Source organism: Mirounga leonina, unplaced genomic scaffold (assembly GCF_011800145.1).
Source record: "Mirounga leonina isolate KUSES-001 unplaced genomic scaffold, KU_Mleo_1.0 Mir_321, whole genome shotgun sequence".
Lineage (NCBI taxonomy): Eukaryota > Metazoa > Chordata > Mammalia > Carnivora > Phocidae > Mirounga > Mirounga leonina.
The window spans coordinates 5,019,311-5,044,996 of NW_023270680.1; the positions used below are offsets into that span (position 1 = coordinate 5,019,311).

Below are 25,686 nucleotides of genomic sequence, written 5' to 3' on the forward strand. Positions count from 1 at the left end.
AATAAATCCATGCCTCCCAATAAATACTGAACAACAGAAACGACACTCTTTACCTTGTGTCAAAACCACGCTAACGAGAGTTGCCCATGTCCCAGCTGCCTAAGGCACCTCCAGGTGCCTGCAGAGCTGCCTTCTCCCAGAGTAACAGCGATGGGCCAGGGACTTGGCTCGGAAAAGGAAACGTGAGCCATGCCTGGAAGGAGGAGGCTCCGTGAATGGTTTAGCAGCTGCTCCTGGTCCTGGCACAGCTCTGGGGGTGCAGAGCCTGGCATGGGCAGTAGTCCTGATTGCTCAGCCCCTGCAGTGCATGGGGGACATGACAGAAACGGAAAAGACTGAGGCCTGTCATCTGCTTCAAGCTACAGAAGACACGGGGTAGTTCAAACACGAGCACTTGTCACGGGCTCATTGCGTTGCCTGCCTTCCTGCATAGAAGCCCCAACCCCCAGGACTCAGGGCATCACTGTATTTGCAGAGGGGGTCTCAGGGAGGTAGTGAAGGTAAAATGAGGTCACGAGAATGGGCCCTGACCTGGTATGACGGGTGTCCTGATGAGAGAAGTTCAGGAACACGCAGAAGGACAGCCGTGTGAGGACACAGGGGGAAGACAGCTGTCCCCAAGTGGGCGAGAGCGGCCCTGCCCACACCTGGATCTAAGACCTCCAGCCTCCAGGATGTGAGGAAGAATAGCTCTGCTGTTTCAGCCCCCAGGACAGGTCCCCCGAGGTCCAAAGACCCTGCAGCAGCCAGGCACTCATGCTTCCAGGCCACTCTTCTCACTGATGTCACTGGGCAGGTTATTTTTAGAAACTGAAACGATGCGCCTTGCTTGGCTCACAACACTGGTGTGTCATTCCCACGCACAGGAGACACACGTCCTGAGGCACGGAGCCTGCTGCCTTCCAACTTGTGGGCGCCAATCTCGGTCACGGGTGACTTTTCAGAGGGTTCTCCTTTGTTGTTCTTACGCAAACTTTATCCAGATCAGTCAATAGCAGGGCCTCTCTCATGGCAAGGTGGGGGGGGGGGGGGGGGGAGGCGCTCCTTGGCCACACAGAGAAGAGACGAGAGTCACTTGGTTTCCTTACGGTGTCGAGGGCGGTACGCTCTTGTTGCTGCCCGTGGTTCGCGCTGTGTAAATGTGCAGAACTTGCCCTTGGCGGGCTTCAGAAACTGGTGGCCCTGCAGCCCTTGAGGGATACTTCTGAGGCCATTCTTGGAAGGAAGGATAAATAGCTCCCAAATGTAGGAAAAGTTGCTCAATCTTATGCACAAGAGAAATGTAAACAAAAATTGCCTTAAAATAGCATTTTCCACATACCAGTGGCAAAGATGAAGGGTGGCCAGTACCCAGGGCTGAGGAGGGTCTGGGGACGCAGGCACCATTTTCCACATAGTTGGTGGGAGTGTCAGTTAGTCCAACATTTTGGCAGGAAGTTTGCTTATACCTCTCAAAATAAATGAAAGGCATCCTCCTCTAGGGTCTTCTAGAAATTTAGCCTACAATTATTTTCACATATGCTGTTTGAAGTGGCGAAATTTGAAAATTGCATAAATCACCCTGAGCAGTATAAAATAAATATGTTATAGTACATGGAATAACAGAAAAACATGGGTCTGTGAAGATGAGCAGAGTTGAGTCACGGATGCTCCCATGGAGCCATGTCTCAGACACCGTGTCAGGTGAAGGACGGTGTTCGGTTCTGAGTAGCTACTACTTATCTGTCACAGAAAAACCTACAAATAGTGTTGGCTCTGGGGGAGGGGCTGGTCCCCTCACCATGAGGATGGCTGCCACGGTGCCATGGGTGCTCGCCCGGCCTCAGAGAGCAGGGCCAGGGATGGAATGCCATGGAACCGTGTCCTTTCAGAAAGACTAGGATGTACTGGTTTTCAGGATGAAGGTGCCCAAGGCCATGCCAGCAGCCCCATGGGCTCCCGCTCCGCCACGCCAGCCCAGCGTCCGAGCCTCTCCAGCCAGCCTTCCTAGGTGAGCAATGACTCGTGCCATCCAAATATGAAGGAGCGTTAAGCCGAGGAGGCTGGTGGGACAGGAATGGTCAGAGGAGCTGCCACTCAAAGTGCAGACGTTGGAAGTCAAGGCTCCAGAATGAATGCGGGGCACGCAGGAGGAGGGTGCTGGTGGTGAGGTGGGCGCGGCGGGGCTCTGCCAGCACGTGGGCCACCCCCATGGCGGACACGACGTTCTCTGCCCCGTGCAAGCCTTCTGCAGCCCTCGGTCCCCAAACCTCCTGCTGCAGCTCGTTCCCTCTGTTTTCGATGACACGCGGCCTTTCTGCCTTATTCCTGGTGCTGGGACATTCATTCTCACAGCGCTCGTCCTGTGGTCTTTGTCTGTGAAGTGGGCACACATCAGTTCCCACTGCATGGCTTCTGGACAGTGGCTGTTACACAAACGGTCAGTGATGCTCCTTCCTGCCTCATTGTCTCCAAGGATAAAGGGGATGCAAGGGTCACAGTCCTTACCTTCGACATGGATGCAGATGTATTTTTAAGAGGCTATTCAGCACTGTTTTCCTGAATTACGTTCTCTATTCCTTATATCATAATGGAGACAGCATTAGGCCAGCTTTTTCCCAATGTCCACACTCCCTGAACTCAGGAGAGAAGTGAAGGAGAGTGCTGTAGATGGGGCAGACGTGCCCTCACGGCTGCTCGCGGCTCCTCCCCCTGCATGTGCTCTCATACCTGCTTCACGGCAGGCTCGTGGCTATCAGTGACTCTCAGGACAGTGACCTGCTCTCGGCATCTACAAAGCAGCCATGCTCAACTTCTGAGGCAAATGTGATATGGAAACAGACCTCTTTAAAAACTAAATTCAAAGGTGATTCTTGACCTTACCCACAGCATTCTCCCCTCATATACTCAAGATGTGACGATGTTTCTAACAGTTTCATAAGGTCAGCTTCACGGGGTCCCGTGTTTCTTGGAGTTCTGCACTTAGCCCTCATTCAACACTGCCAAGCTCCCATGCAAACATTTCTTCAGAAACCTGCCAGGTTCCTGATGCAGGTGCCTCCTCATGGTCCTGCTCCCAGCTGTCCCATGCCTCTTGCAAATGCACAGCGTCCCCACTCCCCACCTGGCCCTGTACTCCCCACGGCTCCAGGACCATGTCCGACCCAGATCCACTGCCCTCTCCCTCTGCTCACTGAAGGGTGGGGTCCATGAACTTGGCCTCCCAGGACCCCGTTCTCGAGCGGACCCCTCGGGGTCCCAGCAGGGTAGCTCTGATGCCCCGGGTCTGCGCAGGAAGACCAGCTCCTGGGAGGAGCCAGAGAATTCCTTCGTGGTTCCCTGCCCTGGCCTCTCCTCTCACATCCTGACCCCGTGGTGTCTCCAGGCCTCGGTCAACACATGCTCCCCTGAGTCACTTCTTGGGGGGTTGTTGACCAACCCTGGGCCCCTTGACCAGGGGTATTAGTCAGGCCCTCCCCTTGGGCATGTGGGGCTCAGCCTCTTCCCCATGAAGGCTGCCCGGGAATGAGTGCCTAGTTTCATCAGTGGTGTCACCATGGAGTAATAGCCTGTGACCCCCACTCCTGACCCCCCATCAGCAAAGTCCTTCTTTCATGCAAAGCCCTGGGCCACTTGTTTCCTCTCTGAGGGTCCTGTTGCTTGCTAGGTGGAGCACTTATTTCTAGAATTCTATTCCTATAGCTTCCAGGCAGGAGATCACAGTGCCTTGCACAGGTAGCCCAGGACTCTACTGTGGAGAGTGACCAGATCCAAGGAGGCTGGGGTCTGAGGGCTCTGCCCCCAGGTGAGCTTCACCCTAGGTCAACCTGCTTTCCAGGTCAGCCCCGCCCCCAGGTTCTAGATCAGCCCCACCCCCAGGTCAGCTCCACTGTAGGTCAGCCCCGCCCCCAGGTTCTAGATCAGCCCCACCCCCAGGTCAGCTCCACTGTAGGTCAGCCCCGCCCCCAGGTTCTAGATCAGCCCCGCCCCCAGGTCAGCTCCACTGTAGGTCAGCCCCGCCCCCAGGTTCTAGATCAGCCCCGCCCCCAGGTCAGCTTCCACTGTAGGTCAGCCCCGCCCCCAGGTTCTAGATCAGCCCTGCCCCCAGGTCAGCTTCCACTGTAGGTCAGCCCCGCCCCCAGGTTCTAGATCAGCCCCGCTCCCAGGTCAGCCGCTCCTGCCAGTACTGTGGAGTGAGGGGTCAACATCTGGCTATTTAACTTCCCATGCCACTGATTGCTTCAAACACTCTCTCCATCCTCTGCTGAAGACAGCGCTCCCATCTTGCACCCTGGCCGCGGTAACTTGGCCAACTCCCTCCTGACTTTGTGGGGTGCTCCTTGCTTCTGCCCTGTTGTCCAGAGGTAAACAGCCTTGCCGTGGATTCCATCACACCCGTAAGTTCAGACGTTGCATCTGCATGGCACACTCGTGGAGCAGCTGGTTCCTGGGATGTGCCTGGACCTCGCATAATTTATCTGATGGTCTTTGAATCCTTAGCATGTAGTTCAGGAAGATCATCATGTAGCTGTCTGATAAACATGAAAGTTTCCTCACGGAGGGTCGGGCTGATGATCACCCGAGAATTATCTTCCTTGTCGCCTTAATGAATTAGAAGGTCAGGCATTCCGGCACGTTCTGAGGTTGTGACATGCGCAGGTTTCTACCGGCTGTGCTACGGAGGGAGGGGGCCCTTCGTGAACCAGTAAGGAGAGTACCACTTCCTGCTGCCCGGGACTCCGTTCTAACCACGGCATGCTCTGAGGCCTGCCCCGTGAGAATGGACTAGTGTCAGGGCCTAAAAGGTGAGTCCCTTAGTGGGTGAGAGCTTTTGTAAAAATGCTGAGTTGTTCGCTTATGCTGTTGGCTCCAGGCCTCTGGGCTCTGCACCAGCGGAAGTGCTTGGGATGAAGATGAGCATGGGGTGGACAGAGCTCCTGAGCCCGTCTGTCATGTGGGGTCAGAGGACAGAGAGTCAGGCCTCCTGCACGAGCAGAAAGTGCTCAGAGCTGCCCCCCGCACACACACGCAGGTCGACTGTGCACAGGCCGTGAGAGCAGAGGCCGGGCAGGGAACCGTGAAGGAATTCTCTGGCGGCTGTGGTGTGGGAACGTGGGAAGGGGCAGGTGGACGTGGCGAGACGGTGCGAGCTCAGAACAGGGAAGGGGCCTCACCAGATTCCCACGCTGCTGTGGCTCCTGGATCTTGGGCTCCAGCCTCCAGGACGATAGGAAGCCTGTTTCTGCTGTTAAAGCCGCCAGTTTGCGGTGGTTCCTTATGGCGGCCTAAGTGGACTAAGCCGCTGGGGGCTGTGGTCCAATTTCACCAGCTTATATTGTCGGTAAATAAACATATAAGGAAACTTTCCACAAAAAAATAAATGTTTAAAGACCACAAACATGACCCTTGGAGCCTGTCCCACATTGACACTTGGGACACAGACTGGAGGGGAATGTTGCCTCCGCGTCACGGAGCCGCGAGATGGGCTCTGCCTGCCATCTCCGAACACTCTGTCTCCAGGAGAGTCACGGCCAACAGCCTGCTGCTTTAGCTCTGCAAGCACGAAGCAGCGGACGCGTGCGGCCTGAGGGTCCAGGAGCACGGTGTTCTTCTGCCTTCAGGAGACAGCGGTAAACAGGGTGAATTATGAACGTCTCGCTTAGTCAAGTCAGACATCAGGCACGCATCGCAGGGCAGCACATCGCCCCTGCACGTGCGGCCCTCCAAGGACGACACTGGGTCTGGGGAAGACAGGACAGGGAGCCGGACAGGCAGGAGCAAGTGTCTACAGCAGGGCCCCCCCAGAAGCGCTCTGAGCCCCCACCTCTGCCCCCGTCACCGTCAAGTACAAGCAGCAAGTGAGGGACGTCTGACTCCCCAGACCGCGCCGTGTGATCCGCAACGGAGGGAAGACGCCACGACGGTCTCCTGGTCGGGGGCTGAACGATACAGCAGGTGCTCGCCGATGCGCATTCCACCAGTGAAAACAGAGTGCCCGGGGCAGAATCCCTCGCGTGGTTAGGCATGTGTGTGGGTGCACTTGCTCACCTCACTTAACCGGGAGGACGGGGTCGGCGGCGCCCTGACGCTGGGCTTTCACCCTGCCGGTCAGCTGCCCGACCAGGTCGGCCTTGGGTGTGTGGCGGGAATCCCGGGCCGTGTGTGTGGGTGGGAGGGGCGCTGTGAGTGCCCCCTCCCCACCCGGCTCTCGCTCCCCTCCCACAGACGGTCTGAGCCGTGATTCCCGACGGAGAGGACCTCGGGCCTTACCAGGACCATGTGGCCGGTGGAGATGTCCATATTGGACTGCACGGGCTCCTCGGACCAGGACGACGTGCTGCTCCGTGCGGATGGGCTGGGCATCGGCCCGTCGCTGAACTGGGACGAGACGCTGTTGATGCGGGACGCGTGCGGGGCCTCCGGGCGCACGGCCATGCGTTGCCGGCACAGGTCCTGGCAGACAGCGAGGGCAGGTTAGAGCCGCCCCACGGCCTCGGCCTCCCCCCAGCCCTGCCCGACCCGAGAGCCAAGGGGCAGACGGGGCCCGCCCCGAGGCCCTGCGTGCACACGCACAGGCACACGGATATCCCACATGCACACACAGAGACCACACACGTACACGGGTGTACACGCAGCCACACAGATGCACACGTGTACGCACGTGTAGTGTGGACACAGACACACAAACGCGCAGATTTGGGGCAAAGGGCACTGGACCCGCCGTGTGGTGACGCCGGACTGTCCTGGAACAATGCGACGTGCAGGCTGAGCTAGCCGACTTTCCTTCCTTTCTAGAACACCGGTCACGGTGGGAGGGACAGGGTTTTACACCGTGCTCTGAAACTGGCCCCAGGCTCAGGTGTTCGGGAAAAAAAAAACACCTCTTTTTGTTTCTTCCCTTTTTTCCCCAAACAACACCCAAACCGATGAGAGCTCACACGAGAGAGGACACATAAAATCACATGGAAAAAGGAAGTATGTGGTTTAATGGAAAAGGATTTGCTTCTCTGCCCAGACCCCCAAAGACAAAGTCTCTAGACGTAAAGGAAAACCTCAGTATGACAGCCGAACGGAGCTGCTGTTGGGTCCCTACAGGGTCCTGGCCAGCCCCGCGCAGGGCAGCGGTATTTGAACACGCGGGTGGGAGCGGCGCTCAGAAGCAAGGGACCCCGGTGTCGCCATGTACTAGCTCCCGGCTGTCACCGGAGAGTCAGCCGGGACCCCCCAACTTCTCACTGGCGAAATACCTGCATCCTGAGCTGATGAAATCCAGCCTTTTGCCCCTGAAACGATCACTGTAACCTGAGCCACCAAAATAAAATGATAGCAAGAAAAACTCCGTAAGAGACTCTGAGCCAAGAGAGGAAGTAAAAATGCATTCACGGGGAAAGATGCTGGCGAGCTGCACGGCTGCCGGGTGCTCCTCCCTTCCCCGGGGGGTGGCACTCAGGGAGGGCCGTCCCCCGCTGTCCCCACCAGCTCAACGCACCCCAGGGTGCTGGGTAAAGCCCTGTGGAACCCTAACACACGTTCCTTATCCTTCACGCAGCTGCCCTTCTCCTTGATGTTAAAGACCTTCCTCAGGCATCTGCCACCATAGAGAAAAGACCCCTCTCTCAGCGCAGCTCCCCTGGGAGGCACGGCTCGGGCGCCTGGAGCCAGACAGTGCATACCGTCCGGGACAGGTCCACGGAGGGGCCCCTCTGCCCGCCAGAGCAGCGGGTCTCATGGAGCAGGGCTGTGGGCATCCTGAAGAGACAGGTGAACTTTACACAAAGGGCCGCCGTGCGGGCCATGGAAGGGAAGAGGGAGAAAGCCAGGCTGCACTTCTGCTGGGCCCCCCACCGTCCTCAGGGTTTGCCGGCTCACACATGGTGTTCAGACAACGGGTTTGTTTAAAAAACCCAGCCAGATTTGCTCAAAACCTTAAAAGCAAACCAACCAACCAACCCCAGACACGGTGGGTAATTCTAACCAGGTACTAGTAACCACTTCTTTCCCCTGGATGCACGTGGGATGTTACTTGATTTTGGAGAAAGCATACCAAATGACATTTCTGCACCAACTGCTACGGTTTCACACAGTTCATCTGCAAGAATAAATAGTAACTCCAACCGAAGCATAGAGATAACTCCGGCATCGGCCAGGAGAGCGCAGATTGTGTCCTCTGGGAAGGAGCGCCTTTGGGGAGGAAGGTTTGGGATGGTTGAGATTTATTCACTAAGAAGCAAACGTCACACCAGCTAGGGTCACACCAGCTAGGTGACCGCCCTGCGACTGTGTGGGGGGGATGGGAGGATGGCCACAAGCCCTGGATTCCCGTTCTTCCCTCTGCTGGTGGAGGGGAGTGCGTACGGCGGGCCCCCACGCAAGGTCCCGGAGCCCGAGTGTGTCCATGGAAGCACCAGTCTTGTTACCGAAAAATGGAAGCACCAGTCTTGTTACCGAAAGACAACCATGTGGTGCCCGCTACAGAGAAAGTCATCAGCAGATATTAGTGCAATAAAATTAAAATTCTCTAAACCAGAACAAACTCTCAGGGGCTCGGCGAGTTCAAAGGTATTTCCAAAGAAAGCTCAGAATTTTGGAGTTGAAGAGGCAGCGATCGTCCACGCAGACCTCCTTGTCTGACAGGTGACTTCGTGGCTGACTGGACGCGCCGCAGGGCCCCACGGGGCTGCGACCTGGGGCCGAGCGCTCCGCAGCGTTACTCAGTGCTGGCGCTCCTTGTAGGTCTTTCTTTAGAAAAATGAAATTCTTAAAAACAGAAGGAAGGTTCCAAGAAGAAACAGTCCCCAGCCTGAATCCAACGGCAGTGCACAAGCCCCCCTCCCCAGGCACCTTGGTTCGAGAGTGGGCCCCCGAGAGTGTGGCCGTCACCCAAGTGTGGCCTAGAGTGAGGGCACCGCTTGGCGAGGGCCCCTCACCTGCAGAGCTGGAGCGTCTCCAAGTCGAGGAGGCCCATGGCCTCCACAGAGAGGCCAGGCCTCTTCCGTCACGCCCTTACATACCGGTAAAGGTAGGCGCCCCTGCTCGGGTGGACCTTGGCGTCGGACTGACAGCTATCCCGTTTCTGCATGATGAGCACACGAGCCGCTGAGACAAGGACTGTCTGGAGGCAGAAGTGATGACGGGTTTACTGACAGGAGGGTTAGGTTGGAAGTGGGTTCTTGGGTTTGAAGTCACTGTGCATTTGAGGCCTGTGAGGCCCCTGCCTCTGTGGGCGGCTGCCCGCAGCTCTCTTTCCCGCCTTTCCCAGCCAGGGTGCTGTTCTGGGCTTTCCGAGGGCCGGGAGGCGGCCGGATGCCAGGCAGACGTGCACAGCGGGGTCTTCAGGGCTGTCCTAGCAGAGACTCCGCCTAGAAACCGGGGCTCAGGAGACCCGCGCTGTGACACATTTGCCCTCTCCTTCTCCTTGGATTCCAGGAAATAACTCCCCTGTTCCAGCACCTGAGGGACAGTGCCTCACTCCGGTCCTGGCTTCGGCACCTACGGGCTGTGTGACCGCGGACAAAGCACCTAGCCTCTCTGAGTCCCGGTTTCCTCATCTGTGAAACCAAGCCCGTGGTCCTGGGAGGACTGAGGAAGATCACGGGCTCAGAACTCGCCCTCAGCACCGCCTGGCCCATGACTAGCGAGTGCCAAGCCGCTCAGCTCTGGCTACGCGCACGAATCAGTCCCAGGCGCCAGGAAGGACTGCGGGGTAGGACCAGCAGGGCCCTGAGCCCCCCGCACTCGTGGCCCAGCCCAGAGCTCCCACGACGTCTGTGGGGTGTTTCGGGGGGATGGGAGCTGGTGGGCGGGGGCCTCTGGGTGAGGCGCCGCAGATATGCTGGGGTCGTCTGGAGGGGACGGAGTCAGCGGCAGGACTGAGGGAGAAGAGGGGCCCCGCGGTCGTGCTCCGTCGGGGTCAGCTTCCTGGGAGCGCGAGGTGGAGCGCCGGCCGTCTGTCTGTCTGGTCAGCAGTGCAGTTGTTGGTGTGGTTTCCTGCGCAGTCGAGGCTCCGAGGGAAGCTGCCATTCACAGCCCACCCGTGCCCCCCGGCTTCCCACGCGTCCAAAGAGAATTTCACCTGCCATTTGCGCCTCCCTGTGCCCGGGCCGCTGCTGAGGCGCGAGCTCGCGTGACTGAGGTTCCTATGGGACCAGCCCCCCATCTCAGGGTCTGCTCTGGTAGCTTCTGTTGGGCTGGGGTCTGAAGGAGCAGCCGTCCTGTGACCCTGGGCAAGCTGCGTGCCTTCTCCCGCCTCATCTTCCTAATCTGAGACACGGGAAGGAACGGCGGGCAGGCCCCACGTCGCAGGGTTGGGGCAGGTCATCTCACTAACACAAGCCGCGGGCTCACGATGAGATGAGGGTGCCGGGAGCGCGCGGCCCCTGCTCCGCGGACTGTGGGGGGCAAGCCCCGGCCCCTGGGGTCTCCCTCCAGGCCGGACACAACGAGGCCATGCCCGTCCATCTGGGACAAAACCAGAGGCTCCTCCCGGAAATGCCCGCCGGGAGGGGACACACACCAGCTCGCCGCCTCTTGGGGGACCCCGACTGTGAGCCCCCACTGGTGGAAACTGCATCCTCCTCTCTGCCCTGCTGCCCTCTCTGAGGAACCACCAGAGGTCCCTTTAATTAGTGCTTTCTGTTAATTATGGTTTGTAAAGAAATAATAGAAATCCTGTATTCTGACCTGTCTGTGTTACTACTTTAAAATTGAAATTTCCTGAGGACAATCAAACTTCTTTTTAAAAGACAAGATGCAGACTGCAACCTGACCCAGTTGTGGTCTGGTCAGAGTCAGGTGCAGGGTCAGGGTCAGGGTCAGGCGCAGGGTCAGGGTCGGGCGCAGGGTTGGGTTTGGGCACAGCATCAGGTTCGGGCGCAGGGTCGGGTGCAGGGTCAGGGTCCTGTGCTGTGCCCACCCTCTCAGCAGAGCTGTCTGGGGAGAGGGAGAGCCTCTGCCCTCCCCCCAGACCAGAAAGTTCCACTGGTCTGTAGGCAACACTACACCCTTCATGTAAAAGTCTCATCTACACCTAAAAAGGCAGTCGCAGTCCACAAAGAGACATGTGGAGGTGCGACCCCTCTGCCCCCTTAGGGGATGGGGTGGGCATAAACACTTACTTAGAATGTAATTTGAAGTTTGTAGCATTAGTTCCCGTTACCTGGAAATGCGATCAGACCCCAGTGCTCCCTGCCTTTCCTGCCCTGCGTTTACCGTCTGGCTTGTGGGGGGGCCCATGCAGGACAGAGCAGACTCGGTCCGCCATGACAAACACCGCGTCACCGAGCAACAGTCTGTGACATACAGGGCCTTGGCCACCCACGGGGAGTGTTTCACTTGAGCGAAAGCTCGACAGACAACACAGGCATGCTCCGGAAGGACTTGGAGGCCGGCCCAGGGCCGCCTGAAATTTCTCTGATTTATGATCCTGGCAGCAAGCAAAACGGGGATCCCCAACACCTGCAACGCAGGTCCCCGTGGCCGGGTTATGGATGCCGTGAAAGCAGATGCAGGCCCATCGGGGGTGGGGGCGCATTTGCCACGAGGGTGTGAACCCAGTCAAATCATGACACCCCTCACCCTGGAGGCCAGGACCTCCTCGGGGACCCCGGCACATCCTGTGCAGGGCAGGCCTTGTCCTGAACACCACAGAGATCTTTCCCAAATGCATCTTCATTTGGCTGGAGAAGGATGTGCCGTGCCTTCCAGCCCCTCATTAAAAACTAAAAATCTTACCAGGTTGAAGACCCAGACCAACCCCACTTTAATTTTTTAAAATTACGATCAGGGTAGCACCACATTAATGAAAATGGCATTCAGCTTGACCACCTCGAGTTTATAAGACAATTACCATCTTCGTGTCGTGATTCATGGGATTCAACCACCAAGAGGCAGTTAATTACGAAGGAAGAAGAAAGGCGGGTCTCATCAAATGGATCTTTTAGTCACAGACCCACACGTGGGGTCAAGCAGCCAGTCACATTAGCCCCTTCAAATGGCTCCCTAGTGGGCCGCACTCGCTCAGAAGGTGCCGAGCACTCGAGAGCCACACCTACTCGGGGCCTCTCCCGCCCCTGAGAGAGCTCACTGCGGGTTCATGACTCACTCCCCCGGGGAGCTTCACCTAGTCGCTTTCCTTTTCTCGCCCAAGGGGAAGAAAACGCCAATACAGGTGTGAATTAGAGATTTGTTCTCCAGAGAGCAAAAGGGAAGTCGCTTACTCTGAGACTCTCCTGCTCTGGGGACGGGTTTCCCATCTTTCTGGAGAGACTGGCCGTCTCTGCATCTCTGCTCTGCCCCTTAGTCGGCCCCCCACCCCGCCACCAGGTGTGAAGAACGTCCTCGAGGAAAACAGATGCAGACCATTTCATGCTCCCGAGGAGAAGGTGCACGCACAATAATGAGACGACAACAGGGTGTCGCAGGTGACCTCCCCACGGCAGCTGTCCACGGCCAACGAGCACACGTCCTAGACCACCAGTGTCTCAGGGAAAATCCCATGGTGGGAAGAGAAATCCATTGGTGGTGGAGAACACAGGCCCAAGACAGACCCCAGTCCGCGTGAAGACCCGTCGCAGACGTGACCGGGGGGCCGAAGGCAAAGGCTGCAGGCCCAGACCAGGTAGTCTGAATCCCGCTCCGCCCCTGCTGGCTGCATGGCTTGGGATGAGGTGCCCGACTCTCCCTGTGTCCCAGTTTGGGGACTGCGCAGCGTTGGCAGGGCAGATTCCAGGCGTGGATGTGGATGAGGCCCTGAGCACGGCGCTGGCCCGTCCCAGCCGCCAGGCTGCAGGGCTTCCTCGTACCTGGGTGCCGAGGGGGTTGCACAGCCGGCAGGGCAAGTCAGGACAGAAGGCCAGGCCCCACTGCCTGGACGCTGCCCCTGCCGGACCACGGCACCACGGGCCACGTGGAACCTAGTTGACGACGGGCTGCCGTCTTCAGCGAGGGGACTCTCCCCACCCTTCCCATAGCAACCAGAGTAACAGGATTTCTAAAAAAGAAAACAACAGTGTTTTCAGGCCCCTAAACTTTAAGGGTTCGATCACAAAGTAGACACGTGAAGCTTGTGCCAGGCTATTTAAAATACCCTTCATTTGTCAAGAAAGGCAAAAACATGAGTGGCTGCACCCAGGTGTCCACAAACTCTCCAAGGAAATTCAAAGCGTCAGTCTCTGGGCGGCGTGGGACAGCCTCCAGGGTGTCCAGAGCCCGCCGCCCACGGCCCCCGCCAGCCCCCACCCCCAGGCCCCGGGGCAGGACCCCTCTGAGCAGAGCCAGCCCAGAGAGCTCCACGTTCTCAGGGTACAGGACTGCTTGCCACGTCTCGACCCCACAGCCACCACCTCCCGTAAAGCCGAGGGCCTGGGGTATCTCTGCAGAGCCTCAGAGTATTTCGTACTTCTTTGTAACACAATTTGCAAAAAAATAAGTTGAATAGGATTCTGGGGGCAGAAATCCATCCACACGCATAATAATGCAAATGTCTCACTTCTCAAATCTTTATCTGATGGGGGAAAATTGCAGAGAGTGGGAATCGCTCTGAGAGAAAAGACCTGTCATTCCCAAATTCTGCCAAAAGAAAGACCAAGACGACAAAGGCTTAAGAAAAACCGCTTTGTACCTTTCAAGGAACAATCGGGACAAAGCAGCGCACTGCCTAAGTGTGTCCACAAAGGGCGGCTGGAGTTCTAGGGTTCTTTGGAGAGCATAATTTGTGGTAACAGGGCAGAACTGAGGGGTACCGCACAAAGCCGCCGGAGCAGGAGGGGCGGCTCATTAGGGTGGGCCGGGGAGGGAGAAAGGCCAATTACTTTCCAGGCTGCATAAAACACTGAGCGAGCACACTGAAAAGGAGCCGGCCCTCTCTGGGGAGGGACCCCGTCTCCAGCTCAGAGGGCACCACAGAATCCCACCAATAGAGCACAAACAATGGCGCACAAAGCACCCACAGGGCGGCCTGGCCGGGGACGGCTGGCGGACGGGGCGGCGGCGAGCTGCCCGTGTAACGCGGAGGCCGGGGAGCTCACCGTGCGGGCAGGTCTTTCTCACAGATGCCCCCGACGCAGAAGCGAACACAGGGGAACCCAGAAGGGCACCCGAGATCCTAACGGAGACTCTCTGCCCGCGGCGGGGACAACAGGCGGGCTTATTTCCTTTTTCCTTTTGCTTTTTTTTTTCCTAAATTACGCACGTGTGACTTTTGTGATGAGGACACCAAAACAAGGGTGTTTAAAATACGTAAAATTTTTCACCCAATAGGACTGAGACTGAGTGAAATGTTGAGAACGTATGTGTGGGGAAAAGTACGGGAGAAAATGTCCCAGATGTCAAACTGGCTCCAATGTCGCATTAAACAAAAAAGGCGCAAAAGAAAGAGATGCCGCGTCTGATCGCCTCTTCCGTCCACAGCGGACTTGTTAAGGCGGGTTGTTACTTCGCCGCAGAAGTGAGCGGGGCCCAGGAGGGCCTGCCGCCCGAGGCGGGCGGCGGGGCTGGGCCGCGGAGACAGGAACTCTCCATGTGGTTCACGGAGCTGTTTTGCAAGGAGTCTCACCATAAATAGCTCATCTGAGTAGGACGAGCTCGGGGCGTGCTGGAAGGGCTCTCCCCAACATCACAGGATACCGGGGGGATGCTGGAGGGCACCAGGGGATCCCGGGGGGACACGGGGGGACACTGGAGGGACACGGGGGGAACACTGGGGGGACACAGGGAGGGACACTGGGGGGACACCGGGGGCACTGGGGAGGCACTGGGGGGCACGGGGGAGCACGGGGGGAAGCCGGGGGGACACCAGGGGGGCACCAGGGGGGATGCTGGGGGGTGCTGGGGGATACCAGGGGGGACATGGGGGGGCACCAGGGGGCACTGGGGGACTGGGGAGACACATGGGGGGACACCGGGGGGCATGGGGAAGACACTGGGGGGACACTAGGGGGGCACGAGGGGAGATGCTGGGGGGGTACCAGGGGTCACCAGGGGGGACACACAGGGGACACCGGGGGGACACTGGGGGACACAGAGGGGGACACTGGGGGGGGACATGGGGAGGATGCCAGAGGGACATGAGGGGGGCTCTATGGGGGACTCTGTGGGGGGCACAAGGGGGGGACACAGGGGGACACTAGGGGAAAGTAGGGGACACCAGGGGGACCATGGAGAACACTGGGGGAAACATGAAGGACACTGGGGGGACACATGGGGGACACACGGGGGACACCAGGGGGACACTGGGGCCACATGGGAGACACTGTGGGAACACAGGGCCATGGCCAATTCTGAGAGACAAACAGAATCCTCCCTCTCCTCCCGCGGAGGTCAGAACCATAGCAGGTACCCTGGGCGGCCCATCCCCCATCTGGGCCAGAGCCACACCTGCTCCCTGGGTGGAGGCCCAGTTCACAGCTCATTCCATGTGACCAGCCTACCGACACGTGGCCACCGCTGCCTGTCTTGCGACACCACCTTGCCACCTCCACGGGACTTCTCGGTGATTTGGACTGGGGGACAACACGCCACACGGGAGGGACGTTTCTCCAGGGTGAATCCCAACCTGGGCCCCAGAACTTGGGCAGGACGGTTGCTCACTCTGCCCGTTCCCTGGAGCTCCGGCAGCGTCCCCCGCCCCCACCACTGCCACCCTCAAGCCACGTGGGCTGCAAACCACGCTACCCTGGTCCAACGCGCAGCAGCGTTAAGGGCTAGGTTCCACAACATTCGTAAACTAACCAAAACAGCTCCACGATAAACACTGTTTGCCAAGGAATATTGAGTAATTTTATCCCATTTTGCAAGATGTTTTCTCAAAATAAAACTCAAAGACACACTTTAACTTGTAGAAGCGAAAATACTTCTCTGCAGTCTTCTGAATCCAGAAGGGTCTTCGAATAGTCCCGTGTCAGAAGGAAAAGAGCTGCTTCCCTCGGCTCTCGTGGAGCCACGGCAATCGTCCGCCCTTCCGCTCCCTGCCGCGCCGGCCCCACGGCTGGCCCTCAGGAACGGCCGTCCTGTGTCGTCCTCGAGTTATCAGGGCGAGAACCACATCTCGCCTCCTGAACCTGAAGACAGAAGTCATTTCCATCTGTCATCCTCCCACCCGGGGACTGTCTAGCACCAGGAGACAGCTGAAGAGCATGGTCAAGTCGGAGGCTTCTTGCAGTCTCACGACGGCCATGAGTGAGTACATCCAACTTTGTCCACAAGCGTGTGATGTGCCTGAAACCCAGCGGGCTGCGCCCGCTCATCTTCTCCCTTCGCTCTGCTCCTGATAAATATCAGACTCAAGTCAGAGGAAGGACGTGCATCATTTCAATAAGCGTCTTTCTCCGACAGTCCACACGTGGGCTTCTGTAACCACGGCTCCCTCGGGAACCCGGAGCTGGCTGGGCCATGGACGAGGCCCATCTGATGGGCATGCGGCCGTGGCAGCCCCGAGCAGCCCAGCCAGGCCGCATCTGTGCGGCAGGTCAGACCACAGACACCAGCCCCAGGCGTGCGGGGCTCCCGTGGCCCGCGACCCTCCCACCAGGAAGTTACAAGTGTTCTCGAGAAGTCCGCGGTGCCTTCCGAGTTCACAGCTCCAGCCCCGGGGGCTCGACCTCCGTGAGCAGAGCCAGTCTCGAGCGGCCCCACACGTGTGGCTCAAATTCAGACGAGTCAAAGTTGCCAAGTCCGTCAAAAATAAATCCTGCACCTCTTCAGAGCAACCTGGGCCTGACATGGGCTGGGGGTGGGGGTGGGGGACGCTGTTTTCTGCAAAGAAAGTCTGTCACGTTCCTAACTTTCTTCTTGCTCAAAAGGTAATGAATTCTCCTCGTTTGTCATCATCACCGCCATCACGTCGGGGCGCCAGCCCGGAGGCCAGCCGGCCGGCACCAGTGATGGTTTGGAGAGCATTCCACGCGCCTCCCCCCACCGGCTCCGCTCACATCCGTGTCTTAGTGCAGTGCTTCGGCTAGCTTTTCCCGAGCAGCAGAGATCCCCTGCCGGGTGCTGCGTGTTCATCACACAGATCTGGCATTTCGGGGGACCAGGGTGCGCCTCCCATGCACAGGAGGACACGGCAGGGAAGGAACAGGACTAGGCCTGTCTCAGTGCGCTGCGGTGGCGAAGGAAGCCCAGATAGACAGCTAGTGACAGAGACCACAGACGCTAAGGGCAGTGTCAGGGGAAAACAAAGGGTCCGGATGAAAGGGGGCTGGTCATCCTGGGCTGGGCGGGAAGGCTCGGTGAGGGTGTGGGGTCTGCACAGGCTGACAGATGGGAATGATCTGGAAGGATAAAGCCAAGTGGGAGGGCTTTCAGTGTGAGGGGAGCGGTCTGCACAAAGGTTCAGAGACAGAAAAGCACAGGGGATATTCGAGGGGCTGTGAGGAGCCGGCCAGGGACACAAAAGGTATTCACGTCCTTCCATTCTGCAGTGGCGGCGCCTAATTAAGCCAAAGGGCAGGGCCTGGGGGCGGGGGCAGGGGCAGTCCCCCACGCAGCTGCCTCTCCCTGCGCACGCAGAGGCTGCACATCGTTCTGGGGCCCAATTGTTCCATCTGAAGCTGCTCTGAATGGCGACCTGGCGGCCTGAGGCCAGAAGAGTGCTCTGAGGAGCCCTGGGCAGGTGGCTTTGCTGCTGCAGGCCGGAGACGACAGTGAGTCCCTCTCCACCTCCGCTTCATCTCCATTTCCTCCGCTGTGAAACGGATGAAGGGCTCTGGCCTCGGAGGCCCCGTCAGGGTTTCTGAGGGTCTGTTGTGCCCAGGAAGGGCCCAGGTGCTGACCTTCAGAGGAAGTCAGCCAGGGTGCTGTCCCGTGGGTCCAGCAAGCACCATGGGAGGTGAGCTCTGGGGTTGGCAGGAGGAGAGGCGCTGGGAGGGTCCGGGGCACCAGCCAAGCCCTGCTTGGAGTCCATCGGAGATCTGCAGACTCACAACGTCCCCAGGAAATGCCCCGCACACAGGAGCAGGGAGGCCACTGTCCACAGTCAGAAAAGCAACAGCTCAAAGCAGCAGATAGGACAATCTGAGCTTTTGTCCTGGTTTCCCCTCATGTTTCAGTTTCAAAGTTTGGGGGCACCAAACTCAGGATTTTCATTCTCCTTGAATGTGGCAGAGGATAGGAAGGCCAGGGAGGGGGAGAGAGTCCCGAAACACGGAGACCGGGTGGAATGTCCCTTCTGAAAAACCATCTGGTTTTACAAACAAATCTGTATTTTATTTCCCCTACTCGGTGCAATTCTACGAATACTCCTTTTTGGTCCTTCTTCTGCTTTGTTGTCTTCACAAAAAATGGAAGTGATAAAATGCTTCCTTATAGAACAAATCCAGGCCTTCAACTTTAACTAGAGAACTGAAGTCTAGCTGCGTATGGGTGCTGACTTCCTGTACAGTTAGCAATCCCAGAATTTATCACCCAAACTCCTTCAGCTGATTTCGGCCGAACGCCATAGAGTCAGTCCAAGTTTAAAGCTGTATGTCATGTTCATGTTCTCCAAACACCGTATGGAATTACGCATTTTAAACATTTGGCCTTACTTGCTAATAGAAGCATCTCTGAATCTTCCTTTTCCCATTTTCCAAATAATCATACACACAGACACACACAGACATATACCCAGGCATGTAATTTTGCTGGTTCCTTTATTTTTAAATTCTGAATTTAAAAATTGTTAAATTTTCTTTAAGAAAGGCAGACTGCACAGCAGCGCCTCGTTTGGACGTGTCTGGAGTCTTGGGCCTGGACTGCCCAGTGTCCTCGTACACGTGCTGCGTGGAGCTTGTCTGGAGGCCCTCGAGCGCAGCCACGTGTGTGTCTGGGACCGAGGTCCTCCTCTGCGGGAAAGGGGTCTTCTTTGACCAGCGCAGCTTCGGGGGGATGCACGCGTTGCGGAGAGGGAGGAAGCAGACGCCTGCTTCGGCAGCCAGATCCGCCGGATCGACCCTGGCGATCGCTGGGGCGGCCGATGACGTCGCGACCTGAGCGTCCTCACATCCTGGCTGTTTATTCGAAAATCTGGAGTGAGTACTTTTGTTCACAAGTCACCTTCCTCACTGGAGACCATTGGCGTGAACGTCTTGTACTTGCTAATAGAGAAACGACCTACCAAGATTCCATCCTTAATTATCGGCAATCCTCCCAAAGCAGAGAACCCCAATGGAGACGGAAATATTTTGAGGAATGAAGTTTAGGGATGACTAAGTAGATGGAGAAGAGAAACCCAATCTTGTAGCTTCTCTAACGTAAGAGGAAAAGTCCTTACTGTTCAAATGACTGTGACACTGCACAGACCACACCCCGTCCTGAGCACGTCTCTTGCTCACCTCCTCCAGGAAGCCCTCCTGGGCCACCCTGGGGTCCCTGCGGACCATCACAGCACTGTCTTCTCAAGCACATGCTCCACACCAGTGTAAACTCCAAGGTGAAATAAAGGTCTTCGCCATCCTTACTGTTACAGAAAACGTTATTCTTTCATTAGAAGAAATTAGCTTTCTGGAAAGAAACCCACTGGGCCACTTCTAAGTTTGGCCATCCAGCCCTTCCCAGGCCCCGTGTGGCTCCGCTCCTCAAGGGTGACCCACATGCCGACACGGAATCCGCTCGTGGGCACCTGCCCCCCGAGGTGGGAGGAGGAGAGTGGGGGCGCCTCGGAGGACAGTGATGCTGACATGCAGTCCTCCCCTGGACAGGACAGACGGCCGAACCAGCGGGACTCGTGCCTCCGGGGCAGGGGGTCTGCTGGCTGAGTGGGTCTTCCTCTTATGACCTTGAATGGTCTCCTTTGACATTTGGAGACTGTCATCCACCTGAGTCTCCTGGACCTGAGTGTGCATTTGCTCTTGGCAAAGCTGTCCCTGCTCGTGAACACACACCCTGTGCACCTCTGAAGGTTCAAGCTATCGTTCCCCACCCCACCACCTCCTGTCCTGCCTTACCTTCTTCCATGCCATTCAGCACGGGGTATGCTCCCTAAGGCCCCCCAAGGGCTTGAGTCGGAGTGGAGGGCACCCCGGGCGTGTTTGCCGGATTCCGCTCAGTGCTGCCGTGCACGAGGCCGACCCTGAGACAGACTCCGGGCAGTGGTAGGTGTGTCATTCCCACAGGTGGAGAGCCTGACTTCGCAGGGCCACTTCGCAGGGCCACCCCTGGCCTCCCCCCCACCCCGCGCCCACCACCCCCACCCCGTCGGGGAGCCGGGGAAGCCGGCGCAGAAGCCTCTCAGAGCTGGAAGCATGCAGTCTAGGCCTGCTGTACTTCATGGTGGGATGATCCTACACCCGCTCTCCAGCCCCCACACCTGCCCTCTGAATGCCTTCCTTCCCTCCTCCTGCCATTTTGGTCTCAAGCCCTGTGAAGTCCATTCTGCATGTTTCCCTTTACGCTGTAAGCTTCTCCTGCCAGCACCCCTTATTCAGAGTAGCTCGGCATCCCCTCAGAATCGGAGGGCAGCCCGTCTCTGGGCACGCAGCCACAGGGTGGCTCCTGACGCCGAGGCCCCCGGCTGGTGCGCGGGGCGGGAGGTGGGCCTGGTGTGCAGCCACGTCCCCCTCACCCTGGGGTTATGTGAGGGATGGCTTTGCTGCTGTCTGGTGCTGGAAACATGGGGGAGAAGCCAGCAGGACTCTCCACACCTGCGCCCACTCTAACCGTGTGCCTCAGAATGCGCCGAACTTCACAGAAGTCCGGATTTCCCCGCAGGTACATGCTTTCTTTACCGACGGTCTTAAGCTTTGGTTCAGAAGGTGTGCCCACCTCTGAGTCGGGGCCCAGAGGAGAGAGAGCAGCTGTTCGCATACGACCATTAATAAACACGCTGAGCAGGGAGGCGATCGATGGTTCCCTACCCCCAGCACCCCGATCGCCACAAATGACTGTCCTTCCACAGAATTTAGAACTGAGATGCACTTACACTTCTGTGACCTTCCCCGACCTTCAGCAGCCCAGTGAAGAGCACACAGCTCCTTCCATCCCATTTTGTGGCTGGGGCGCAGAGAGGCACGAGGCCCGGAAGGAATGGAGCGATCACAGTCTCTTTTTCCCATGAGTGCAAATATCGGGAAAGAAATGTTTAAGCTGAGACGTGAACCCCGAGTGAAAGGAGCCGGAGGACCGGCGTGCCCGCGGCTCCCCCACGGCGCTGCCCTCCACACAGGGGAGCTGGCCCGGGGAGGAGGACAGACCTGGTCCCCGGCAGGAGCTCCTGGCTTGGGGCCATGCCTGGGCCCGGGAGTCGGCCCCTTCCGCACGGTCCCCGCCTCCAGGGTGAGCACGAAGGATGTCCTCTCCCGTCCTCTCCTGCTCTACAGGCCTGTCCTTGCGGGGTGTGCCGCCCCCGTGAGGGGACACCCTGGGCCCGTCGTCATGAGCCTGTGGTGGAGCCATTCCTGCCCAGTGTCATCACATGTGCTTGCTAATGCTTCCTGTGGCTTCATGGCAAACTCCTCGTCTTTAAGGAGTCAGAAACTGCGCAGAGAAGTGAATTTGACCACTCCTGACACCCCCACGGAGACTCGCACCACGAAGGGGAAGGTGCAGGGGCACCGTCGGGTCTGGGTCTCCAAGGAGGTCCTGCCCTGTCCCGTGTGCGAGTGCTCCCGGGCGCCCCGACTTACTCCGTGCAGTGGGAAGCACGCTCGCCTGGGGCCTAAACGCGGTAAATGGCCCTAATTCAGCTCTGCCACCGCCCGCCGTGGGACCCGGGACAAGTCACAGCTGATCCGATGCTTACTTTCCCCACGTGGCCGCACGGGGTGCGCTGGGGGTCTGGTGTGGCTTGCAGAGCCCCTCCCTGGGCCCTGGTGGGGGACTGAGGGATAGGCCCCGGGAGCCTCCTGAGTGCGCGGGCTGCCCTTGGAGGAGCTCCCCTGGCCTCTGCAATATGGAAGCACACTCTGACTTCGACAGAAAACTGCATTAAAGCAGATTAAAAGCGTGAACCTTCATGAGCCACCCCCGGCTCCCTCAGCCTCCGAGGTGCGTTCTCCCACGCTGGCCCTCACGGACAACGTGACCCACACAGGGCGGGCGGCCTGACACGGCAGAGGTGAAGCTGGAACTCCCTCCCCTCCCCTCGCCTGTCCTTCCTTAAGAGACAGCTATTCCGGTAAAATCCAGATCCGCTAACAGGCCACAAACATACAACAGAACGCAGCAACCCAGGAATGAAAAGAAGACACAGCATCCAGGCCCTGGGATTCCTCGCACCAGCCATCCCGAGCTTTTGTCTTCCAGATATCTCACTGAGTGGTCTGTTATTTTCAATTAAGTCTGATCTAATTATTATCGTTTGATCAAGGGAGATGGCTTGCTATATTAGGACAGCGACATGTCTCAGTTTTGTGTTTAGATATGTTTTTGGCAATCTTTCCAGCCTTCCGCCTCCTCTAGACTTATTTCCAAATCTCAGGAGCTATTTTTGAGGAGACACGTTGCACAGAAACTGGAGAATGGGCATGCAGCCGCGGCTTTTGGAAACTGCAGACTTGAAAATTTAAGGTTTATGAGAAAATGCACTACCAATTCACGCCTTACAGGACAACGTTCAGACCCAGGGTGGCAAGGAATCTAGAAGATTCGACGGAGCTTGTTGGCCCTAATTGATCACTTGAAACTGAATGCACACGCAAACACACACGTTTTCGAAATGCTCGGGACAGGTGCGTTCCTCGCGGCAAGGCAAAAGTCTGCAAGTTTTCCTTCGTTATCACGTGACTGTGTGGCGAGGCGTGTACTTTACAGTGAAGCCGGGGCCTCTTTCTGGGATCGAGGCGCTCGGGACCCCAGGACAAGGCCTCTCCCTCAGCAGCCTGGCTTCCCCTTGACCAGATGAAACATCAACTCAGTGACTGCAAAGCTTCAAGAGAGCTCTCCCGACACACAGAGGGGCTAATCACAGCTTCTTGCAAAGGCAAAACTAGTAAAATCCCAATTCTCAGGCTTGACTGGGTTAGGATAAAAACCTAAGTTCTTTAATAATATTTGAGGCACTTTTCCTCTTATGAATCAGGATAGATTTTCTTGCTGAGAAGTTGCACAAAAGTTATTTTGACCTGAAAATTTACGTGTCAAGCAAAGAAAGGCCGTTCTTTCTGACTGATACATAGCTGACTGAAATGGGCTATTTTAGGAGCTTGTGGTGGGGTCAGGCAAACCTCAGGAGATTCCCTGTTTTCTACCTAAATCGGAAAACGCTTCTCTAACGAGTGATTGTACCAATTACAAAAGATTAAGCTACCTTAGAAAAAGAAGGATCCCTTAATTCAAGGCCCCGGAGAATAAGCCAGCTTGTGACAGGCACCCTCCTCTGGGAGGGGCTGGCTCTCCCTTGCCCAGGGGGGATGAGGAGTTGGGCTGCATTCGGGCCACCGGCCCCTCAGCCGGAGTGGACAGAGCACCCCAATCACAGCCACCTCGCACCTAACGGGAGGTCACTCGCTGATCGTCACCCGTGAGTGGGATGCCCGCCACGCCCAGAAGCGTGCTCTCCTCTGGGTCTGGTTCCAGAGGCCTCCAAGAGATACGGAAGTGTGCTGGGTATTGTGAAATAACCCACCAAAAGAGGCTTGCTGGAAATTCCACAGGAGTCTGTGCGCTCGTGTGGGGACGGGGGTGTGGGCCGGCCGAGCGCTGAACTCCTGCTGCAAGGTGATCAAACCCTCCGGGAAACGGATGCAACATTCAAACAAACTCAGAGAGAGAGAGAGAGGAGGGAATGTGTTCTAATCATCTCATCGCCTCCTTCGGCACTTTCACCTGACGGCCTTCCGCAGAAACGGGACTCCCGTGCGAGGAGTCGTGTGCTGGGCATCACACCTCCTTCCACACCAACCCGCACACACCAGCAGCAAGCAGACACGTGCACACGGCATATATATCATGTACCGACATGCCAATTGGGGGGGAGAAAAAAGAGTACAAGGAAAGAAATGATCTTTTTAGGTAATGAAGTACAGATTTAATCCAAATACGCTATGTTTCATGTATTTAGAAGAAAAAATAACGTTCAGTAAAACACTGGGGCAAAGTTTGGTGCCCATTAAAAAAAATGGCCTTTCCAAAATGGATTTCCGTTATTCTGAAAGTTAATATACCTAGTTCTTTCAAGTTTGAGGAAATTAAACTCTGATAGATTATCTGGTAAGACTGATCCCTTGGAAAGTGCTAACGTATAAGTCTATCAAGAAATATTTGATTTTCCAATAGGTAAAGCAAACAAAAATATCACACACACATACACGCATGTAAGCTAAGCTTCAAGATGCTGGCTCTATGAAATAGCTCTATTCTGAGGAGGAAGAGAAAAAAGGTTTAAACGTGTTTGCACTGGGACCTAATACTGCAAACTACTCACTGTTTTGAAGCAATTTTGAGACAAGCCCGCCCACTGATTATTCTGGAACACTCCATGAGTGCACTGTAACTAACCCAAAGCCACAGACCATGAATTATGAGCTCACGGGGGCTCTGCATCATCGGCCGCCAGGAGCCTGGGAGGGCAAATACTAGAAGGTGTGCGTTGCCGGGGCTGATGTGGGCCAGGGCTTTACAAAGGGTGGGCCGCGGGGTGGGGCGTCCCCACCTGAGCTCTCTTGCAATGAGGCCACTGCCATGCTGTTTACCCGCACACTGAAGGATCCTCCTTTTTGGCTCTCTGGGAGGAAGAATTCCAGAGGCCACCAGCGCCTCCTCGGGACCACCAGCCCTGAGCTCCCCCTCCTCCCTGCGGACCCAAAGGCTCCTTGTGTTCTGATAAGAACACTTAGTTCCTCCATTTAAAGGGTAAGTTCACATTCTGACATGAATAAAACTTATTACCTCGCCGCCTGCCGTTCCTCATTCCCAGGCAGCTACTTCTAACCTCCGTACACAATAACCTTCGTCTCTTTCAGAGAGTTTATAAAAATGATTGAGTATGAAATAAGGCATGATATTGAATCGCTCCATTTTCCTCGTCACCCGGTGTTGGGAATTAAGAGGAGGTTTATCCAAACTTCACTTGTATTATAGGATTAGCGGAGTGCAGAAGTTCAATGGTTTAAAAAGAAATACAGTGTGAAGGCAACTTTTCCTGAAATTATTTTTACGTTTGCAATACTTTAAACAACTTCTCAGACAGACTTGAAGCTTGAAAGGGGGTTTCAGTGGTAGCTCTGGAAAAGCCAAGTTTAGTGTGGATGCATTCCCGAGTTAATACCTGCTTCATTTACAAAGGCAAACATCCTCTATTTGCGGCTACTCGGTTAAGAGCCCTTCATACATGACTCAGCGAAATCTAGAGGCAACAGCCCTGAGATCCCATCCCTGTTGGCGGAGTCCTGCTCTGCTAACCACAAACCAAAACAACTCAACAGCTCCAGCACTAGCATCTTCTCCCCAGTGGACCGTCCACTTTGGGCCAAACGTCTGCATTTAACCAGAGTGGTTCCCTGAGAGGTATTTCATAGTGATTTCAAAACTAAGCCCATCACAAAATCTTTATAATAATTTCATTTCCAAATTTTCCTAGATCATATTTTCAAAGGGAAAGTTTTTTCTGTGCTTTTCCACCCTTTTTTATTAATCTGGATTGAAGAAAAGCACACATTTCATTTATTGTCTGGATTACAGATTCTTATTAAACAAACCAGAGCTCATTATAAAATCAATATCAACTTAACCACCATGCCCCCAGGAGGAATAGCAAAAAGGTCACTCCAAGAAATTCAAACAATTTTCCTGCTGGAA

The 25,686-nt window shown here is 56.4% G+C and overlaps 1 protein-coding gene across 1 annotated transcript in view; it reads right to left on the reverse strand.

Moving 5' to 3' along the window:
• Window positions 1-25,686, reverse strand: part of PTPRN2 (protein tyrosine phosphatase receptor type N2) — a 119,153-nt gene that overhangs the window by 81,771 nt on the left and 11,696 nt on the right. The window contains exon 6 of the mRNA XM_035029802.1: window positions 6,250-6,432. Coding sequence (XP_034885693.1) covers window positions 6,250-6,432 — 183 coding nt within the window. The remainder of the gene's footprint in view (window positions 1-6,249; window positions 6,433-25,686) is intronic.